The following is an 8,424-nucleotide window of genomic DNA, read 5'->3' as shown; positions in this document are numbered from 1 at the left end:
GTAGCGCCGTATGTAGTGCTCTTATGATAATGAGAATATGTGTTGGTTGTTATTTCCATATTGGGCTTGATCTTTTCTTCTTGCAATGATCATCAGGCTTTACCACTAAAATGCTTTGAGTACATGCATGGAAGCTATGTTCCGCGGGCTATAACTCTTCCTGTCTCTGTTGCTTTGTAGTCTTCAGGGCTGCCACAAACTATGTGCCTTGGCTACATATGTGTAATATGCCAAATGTGTGTGGCACGTCGGTGTGTACTCGGATGGCTACTTATGCATTCCTCCCGCTGTCTTCCTGTACTGATGTGCCCGTATGTCTCCTGAGCTATGCAACTTCCCTGTACAGGGTCTTTGTCTTCCTTGCCTTCTTCTTGATGATGATGATGATGCACTTCTTATCCGATTTTCAGCTGCACATCCAAACTCCCTCAAGCGTCTCCCTCCACCGGCACGTACCCCTCCGCCAACCAGCTCCATATATTGAGTCCAATCTTCACTCCCTTAGTAACAGGTAACCCCGCATGCCAACTCTCTGCATAACCACTCCCGTCGCCCCGCATATTCTCCCAATACACCGCATTCCCAGCAATCGGCTTGAAAATCACACCTTTGCTTAGATCCTCCTTGGGTCGTCCATCCTCAGCAGGACTGGCGGACATATCTGCATCTCTCGAAGAAGAGGAAGACACATCACCGTCATCACCACACTCAATAAATCGACACCAGCTTTCATCTTTTGGCCTTTCTAGGCGCGGAAAATGTGTTCCACCCCCCGTGCAATTCGCTTCCAAATACACCATGAAAGAACTCACACGTCCGCTTCTCTTGGTCGCAGTGCTCCAGTCGTAGTGATATGTGTAATGGCCTCCGACGCCATATCTCTGGCTCCAGAGTTTCTCAATGAAAGTGTAGGGTCGCCAGCCTTGGAAGACACGGGCACGCTCCTCGATGCATTTGACCGTTTGACTGCGAGGTAGGGGAGCTTTTTCAGAGTTGCGAATCGATGGCTTGAAGGATTCGATACCAGAGGTCCATACAGTTGAGGGTGTGAAGTGCGGGTTACTGTGGCGTGATGTTAGTTTCAGAGCACAGAACCTTGCAAGTGTAATAGAAAAGACACTAATTTGTCTGCTTCGTCCAAATATGGTATACAACTCCACTGACTCAAGGCGATTCCCACAAGAAACGGAGATCCTTCCATGTACCAATACCTAAAAAGAAGAAAAGAAACGGCATCAAAGTAACATACCTCAATGCGACAACCTCCTTTCCTTCCTCCTCACTAACAAACCCCTCAATGTATACCACTAATGGCTCCCTGCTCAGCACATACACACCTTTATACGCATGTGCCACACAACTCAGGTTCTTCTCCGGGATCACTAGGTTCTCCAAATTGGCTTTTATATCGACACCTTTGTTCGCACCAAGGCTGTTGCTGGACGACGCCAAATCGCCATCCGCGCGTGAAATAAGCAACGAGGACAAAGGCGCACCGGCGAGTATATATGCTAGCGCAGCGAGGAACGCATATTGAACGAACGACGTTATCGATAGCGAGGACGAATACGAAGACGACGATGACGATGTGGAAGCGGAACGATGCATTGCAAAAACCGCACAAACGACACGCCGCAAGTAAGCAAGCAAGAACAACAACAACGACAGTAACCTGAACCCGAGCAAACCCGAACTGCAAAGTACCGCAACCGAAAAAGTGCGTTAGGAAGCGTTGTGAGAAACACACATCCAACACCTCCCCCCCCTTCCCCCTTCAAAAGGAACCCAAACTAGATAAACTAGACGACAGAAATCCCCACCCGGTGGCCATGTCATTACCGATATCAAGGGCCCCGTCCACTTCCCGCGCCACCTCGCGTGTCATGTTACTTTATCCGCGTCCAGTGCGTCAGATCAAACCTGGGATGACTGTTCACCGAGTGGTATGTGCATTTCGCCCGGGTGCCTTCAGTTTCCAAACGGTGTTGGGGTGAGACTGTTGCGGCTGGATGCACCTTTTTCCGACTTTTACCCCTGGGTTATGTAAGCGCGGGCTGCGCGCTGGATGCAAGACAGGGACATGGGGCTCCGTGCCATGACTACGATTTGATTAGCTTCTGCAGGTAATCTGCATCCAGGGGTTGCGCGCGTGGATTGTGCTATACTGGATCCTGGTCCGGGATGGAAGGGATGGAAGATCTAGAATGGAGGGGCTGAATGATTCTCCCGAGATTTCGGGTGCTGTGCCCCTCACATATTCTTTGCTACTTATTCATGGTTCGCAGACTTGCTTGTCGTGATTATCGTGCTCCTTGCGTTACCAGTTCCTTGCTCAGAAGCAAAGCCACGCGAGTAAAGCTCATAAAGTTACCAATAGGTAGTATTAGAACGAATTTGCTCGGATTGCACCTCTATAAACGCCACCCTAATGGTTCAGAAAAGGTATCAAAACAAGAATACAAAGGCAGAGTAAACGAAGCTCAGATGAACGAGACTTTGTCGTAATGTCATCAATCTCTCTTGAAATAAAGACAAACAATTGGTATCCCAAATCTACGCACACCTAAGGAAGAACACTCGCTCGCATGCTGACCCAAGCTAACCAAAGTCATCGCCCGGGTTTTGGGGTGACGGTTTCCCTTTCAAACTATTCCAGAATGCAAAGACTCTGGATCTCAAAAATTATGCCGTAGCATATGTAGTTCATACACTAGGTATGGTTCGCGCAAAAGTGGTATCCTCTGGCTTCTCTCACTCGACATGGAGGGACCTCCTAGTTGTTCGGTACGGACCCGCAATGCCTTCTCTGCCCTCTCCTGTTATGTTGTCTTCTCTGATTTGAGCAAACCGTGACAAGTACTTTGTACAAGCTGGCTGCAGTGTTACTGTTTCACGCCGTTTTCTCGTTCGTGCTGTTCAGCAACTTCACGTGCGTAGAACTCGACCAACATCGTTCCATACGCCTCCATCTCTTCCAGGGGTACAGCGAGGCGAAAGTCGTTCAACAGCAGGAATTGCAACTCCAAGTGATTCAGTTCGACTAACGGTAGACCGCCGACCTTTGTGTTGTTAGCAAACGTTTAGACGTTGTGTGTCGATCAAGACGAACCTTTGCGTATCTCGAGTTTGTATAGAAGACGTCGGAGAAGAACTTGCTGGCACATGTAACACCGGCTATGACGAGACGGTGTATGTTGAAACTATCGACAACAAAGAAGTGTGAAAGGTTTAATCCATCCATGTCGAGATCTTGCTGAGGTGGTGAAGGCGGCTGAAGACCTTCACGCGGCGTTTGCGATGGCTTGCCTAGGGAGCCTGACGGAGGAGGTGTCGCCGCCTGAGCGGAAGCCGATGCAGGTCGTGTGCTGTCTGATGGGGTCGGATTCGCTGACATTGTAGACTTTGAATGTTCCACAGACTGTTGATTAGCCTTGCGAAGACCAGACATGGGGCCAGCATTTACCCTCTCTGTCATTCTGTCGAAGTAGACGAGTAGACTCAGAAAGACCTCGTAAGTGGTAGGACAGTATTTGTGGATTCTGCTGAGATAGCTGAGAATTGAGATGCTGGGGACGTTCTTTCCGTGGAAGGCCAAAACGCTGGTGGTCTGTTGGCTCAACCCTGATGTGCCCTCAGATGGTGGAATTTGGCGGTGTAGATGGTCGTGCTGGCGATCGTTGGTCGTCGTAATCTTGGTCAACAATCCAGCTACCATTTCAATTATGTCGGAAACGGGCATCTCGCTGATCTCATACTGAGGCCCAACCTCTGCAGGGTCTCGTCGCTGCCGCCGTGCGAGCGAGCGCGACTGAGAGAAGGGACTGGACTCATCGATTGCAAAACTTTGGATGTGTGACAGACTCTTGACTTTGATACGGGTTGGAGATGCTTCCGGCGATCGCAAGGACTGTGCTGAGCCTGACGAGGGAACGGTTCGAGTGTTTGTTGAGGCGGGGTCTGTGCCCGAAGGCGTCGGCTGTTGTGAGTGGGGTCGAAAGTGTGGACTGGGTGGTGTCGGTACTGCTTGTTCGGCAGCGGGTGTGGTGGTGTTGGGCTCTGAGCTGTTTTGCTGCTGCGATCGCTGTCCTGATGTTGAGCTCGACTGCGGGGCTGCCGAATCGGCCATGGGAACATCAGCAGACGAAGCTACCACGCGCGGCGCATGGGTGCTCGAAGAAGGCGACGGTCGTACTGGAGTGTGACGTCCGGCAGGAGACTCTTGTGACTGGTGCGTGCTGCCGCCGCCAAACATGTTGGTGTGAAAGTGGTTCCCACCGAAGTCGCTCACCAGAAGCGAAGTCATTCCGCGAAACCAGACTGCGCAGAGACGCGGAGTTCAAGACGTCTTGGCTTGGAGGAAGGCGCGACACAGCGGTTGTTTTGGGTGCAGGAGGGAGTGTGGTTGCGAGGCCGAGTGTGTCGGTGAGAGGTGTCGGTGGTGTTGTTGTTGAGCCTTATCGTAAAGAGCCCGAAGTTGGACGCAGCTTAAAGGGGCGCAGATATCGCGTGCGAGCCTGCTCTACTCTGCCGTACCCAAAGTAAATTGGACGGCACGCGTCGTGTCAAGGTAAAAGTGAGAATGCGCGCCGGATGGGGTCCCAGCGTGGTGAAGTGATGAGGTGTTGTTCGACGAAGGCGTGGGAAACAGAACGTCACAGACCAACGACTGGCGAGATTCAACGAGACCCTGGCCGCACTTCACCTGCACCGTTCAAAACGCATGTGACGACACTGTGCAGCTACACTCTCTCTTTTCGGCACTGCACGCCCACGACCGCATTTTGCAAAACTAGAGAGATGATTAATCTTCTGAATTTGCATCGTCCCCCAACGTGAGAGAATGCATGGAGCTGAGCAAAGAGCAAAAAAAGGCCGACGACGAATGGGCTAATGCTGACTGTTGATTGGCCAGTGGCTGCGCCACGCTCATTGCCCCAGTTCAGGTCGACCATGGTAGCCATGGTTTCCTTTTGTCTCATGTAGCTCATTCAGGTATTATCATCATGTCGTGCTATATCATACATGGTGTTCCTATGTATCCACCACCGTCATGACGACCAGTTCTACTGTTTGCCTGGCCCCTCGTAGTTCTGGTCTGGCAGGTATAGATGCCTCTGCGCGCCCTTGCCTGTGAGCACTACCATGCGAATCACACCACCCGAGCTGCCGTCCCATTTGATCGCTTCCGAGAGTGCGCCCTTGACGAACTTGATGCCTTCCTCCTCGCTCATGTTCTCCTTCCAGTTTGCGTCGCAGTATCCGTAGATGTACGTTGAACCCGAGCCACCAATTGCGTATGATTGCTTGTGCAGGGAGCCTCCGAGGGGAATCGAGTATACTTGGCCGCCGTGTCGGTGGTCCCATCCGGCAATAATGAGTCCAGCCCTGCAGATGTGTCAGTGACTGGTATTCGCATGGCCATGTACTACTCACGAGAGTTGGTCCTTGTTGGAGTAGCAGAGTTCTTGGAAGATGGCTGCCGCTGTCTGTGTAGTCGGTGGCTCATCATTTGTAGTACCGTACATGCCCAGGTGGTATTGAACGATGTCTGCTACAGCCTGTGTGTCTGCTGCTGATCCGGATCTGCAACACCAGATAGTGTCGTGGACTTGTGTGAGCTTGTCGGTGACTCGGTTCGCGATGTATGCTCCGGTCGTTGTCCTACTGTCGGCAGCTAATATGACGCCGTCTTTGAAGTTGATGGCCATGATGGATGTTCCAAGGCTAGGTTGGTTGTTAGCATTCCCACAGCGCTCTCCATGTACGGACAGCTTACTTGACCTCGCCCTTCTTGAGGTGGTTCATGTCGACATGGATGCCATCTGCGCAATGTGAGCTTCCCATAGTGGACTTGTTTATAGCGGCAAATGTACCTTCTCCCAACATGCCTGTGGACATCATCATTGCAATGTGAGCTGGTAGACTATAACGAGAGGTTGTTGGACGAGTTCGGGTGTTCGAGAAGCGTATGGGGCGGGCAACAGGAGCTGTGGGGTGAGTTGTTGCTATAGGCGGTGGTGCAGGCAGCTCGACTGTACGCGGCTGATTTTCCTTGGCATTGCACTATTGGTCTGAGCAGCCAGCTGTAACATGCGACACCTCCAGGCCTCACTCACATGCGGTTGCGCACTGTAACCTCATACTACATTTTACTGCCTGGCTCTCCGAATGGTCGAGTCTTCTGTTTCTTCTCCATCCCCCTCACCTAGGCTGCTATTTCCTCGAAGTCGCTCGGCACCTGAGCCCCGATCTATCCTGCGCCCCACAGGTCCCGAAGTCCGACCAGGGAGCATGGCTTCGGCAATGGACACGTTCATGTCCTACCTGCGCGTACCCATCCTAGCATCCTCTGGTGTCGCCGCTCTGCTCAGTGGTCTCCTTTACTTCAAGCAAAAGTACGCTGTCTCTTGTACCCCTATTGCATTTGGCTAAACAGTGGCAGTGAGATCATATACCCACGAAGTTTCCCTCCCGATGCTCGAACGAACGTACCCAGGCCCTCACAATTCGCCATTACCGATTATGAGGAATTGTTCATCCCCACACCAGACGGCGAATCCCTAAGCGCATTCTTCATTCGAGCCAACAAGCAACATGCGCGTAACGTAACGGTTCTCATGTTTCATGGCAACGCTGGCAATATCGGCTACAGGCTTCCCATCGCAAAGATCCTCGAAAGCGAACTACGATGTAATGTGCTGATGTTGCAATACCGAGGCTATGGCTTGTCTTCCGGCAATCCCAATGAAAAGGGGCTCATGATCGATGCGCAGACTGGCTTGGATTATATCCGTCAGAGGCACGAACTTCGAGACACCAAGATCGTAGTATACGGTCAGAGTATTGGTGGTGCAGTTGCCGTTGGATTAGCTGCTCGTAATCAGAGAGAGGGCGACATTTCCGGTATCATCTTGGAGAACACGTTCACCTCGATTAAAAAACTCATACCAACGTGGGTAATCCCGTCAAACTTGCAGGTCATCACTAACCTGAAGTAGTGCATTCCCTCCTGCCCGTTTCTTGACTCCGCTCTGCCATCAGATCTGGCCTACTGAAGAGACACTCCCTAAGATCAGCAAGATACCTATCTTGTTCCTCAGCGGTCTCAAGGACGAAATCATTCCGTAAGCGCATGCCCTGAGCATTAAGCGGTTCGCCAGTGGGTTCTCTTTTGCTGATTGCTTCACAGACCCTCCCATATGACCAAATTGTTCCAAGTCTGCAAAGCGCCAAAAGTCTGGAAGGAACTGCCGAACGGAAGCCACAACGACACCGTCGCAGAGCCGCGCTACTTTCAATATATCGAGGAGTTCTTGAGCGAATTTGTAGCTCGTTGAAGCTTACATTGGACACGAATTAGCCATTGACGGCAGTTGACAAATTTGCTGAGTCCCGCGCTACTGCTTCACTTGAGTAGTGCGAACCACAGAGGAAGCGCAGGAACGGGAAAAAAGCCGAAGCGAGCGTATGGTATGTCACTGGGTCATTTCTACTAGCAGGATTTCCGAACGGGTCCGTGGGTCTATACACTACTAGGCTTATGTTGTAAGTCGCGTATAGGATTCGTAAGGTTTATGTCGACTGTGCGGGCAGCGCGTCTACACGCTGTGAGCATCCCGGAGCAGCCGATGTGTACTTTCAAGTCCCCGGCATTCTGAAACGGGCATTCTGAAACGGACATGCGCATATCCCCTGTGGCTGAACATGTATGCGGCGTCATGTACCGACGCCCCAATACTTGTCACGAATATGGACTTTGGGTGGCAAAATGCCACGACATAGTATGTAACCGGGTTACGTCGTGCAGCACTCGCGAATACACAGATCGCGATAATATGTATAGCCGACTAGTAACGAGTACTTCTCCGTAGGCTAGCCGTAATTTGTGTTTACCGCCTCTGTTAGCTACTTATGCCAAAACAACCATATAATACGACGTAGTGTTCAGATTTTGCTTCGCAAGGGTCCAAGTTTACCGACCACGTGCAAAGCCGGAGATGTGGGGTGGTGACGGATCGCCAGGGGTGAGTTACGTGCTCCAGTCGGCTCATGGGTGCGAGATTTCTCAAGACGGGGACACTTTATCGAAAGATCATCCTTTACAGCCACAGTCGCTTCACTGCTGTATCTGCATCGTACGAGACGCAAATGTGTACGGATAGCCAGGGGAACGCTATCCGGGCGTATCGGCTATACCGGAGTTGAATTCACGAAACGATTGCTATGCACCGCGCACTTGGAGCACCCCCGCAGGGTTCCAGCCCGGCCTCTGACTACGAAGAGGCTCTACAGTAGTGCCAACGCTCGCGTTCGCGGCCGGACGCTGATTCGGCGAAGGGTTTGTGTCGAACCCTGTAATGGATGCTAGCACCGCCACCACGGTAATGTGGGTGTCAAAGCTTGACATTTCCCATACTACTAGTG

The 8,424-nt window shown here is 51.5% G+C and overlaps 3 protein-coding genes across 3 annotated transcripts; 1 reads left to right on the top strand and 2 right to left on the bottom strand.

Annotated features, from left to right (window-relative positions):
• Positions 1-2,882: 2,882 nt before the first annotated feature.
• ALTATR162_LOCUS10512 (uncharacterized protein) lies at positions 2,883-4,252 on the bottom strand (the record flags this gene model as incomplete). The annotated part of the gene is made up of 2 exons (XM_043318148.1): positions 2,883-3,059; positions 3,110-4,252. The coding sequence occupies 2 exons, from the start codon at positions 4,250-4,252 to the stop codon at positions 2,883-2,885; spliced, it is 1,320 nt and encodes a 439-aa protein (XP_043174083.1).
• An 811-nt stretch (positions 4,253-5,063) lies between these two features.
• ALTATR162_LOCUS10511 (uncharacterized protein) lies at positions 5,064-5,844 on the bottom strand (the record flags this gene model as incomplete). Its single annotated transcript, XM_043318147.1, has 3 exons — positions 5,064-5,385; positions 5,434-5,724; positions 5,777-5,844. The coding sequence occupies 3 exons, from the start codon at positions 5,842-5,844 to the stop codon at positions 5,064-5,066; spliced, it is 681 nt and encodes a 226-aa protein (XP_043174082.1).
• Positions 5,845-6,291: 447 nt separating this feature from the next.
• ALTATR162_LOCUS10510 (uncharacterized protein) lies at positions 6,292-7,337 on the top strand (the record flags this gene model as incomplete). The annotated part of the gene is made up of 4 exons (XM_043318146.1): positions 6,292-6,395; positions 6,443-6,952; positions 6,999-7,124; positions 7,190-7,337. 4 exons carry the CDS (start codon positions 6,292-6,294, stop codon positions 7,335-7,337), a joined length of 888 nt encoding a protein of 295 aa, XP_043174081.1.
• Positions 7,338-8,424: the final 1,087 nt, after the last annotated feature.

The sequence above is a fragment of the Alternaria atra genome, assembly GCF_907166805.1.
Source record: "Alternaria atra isolate CS162 genome assembly, contig: 34, whole genome shotgun sequence".
Lineage (NCBI taxonomy): Eukaryota > Fungi > Ascomycota > Dothideomycetes > Pleosporales > Pleosporaceae > Alternaria > Alternaria atra.
The sequence above is the reverse complement of the archived record's forward strand: the minus strand, read 5'-3'. Positions and strand labels throughout refer to the sequence as shown.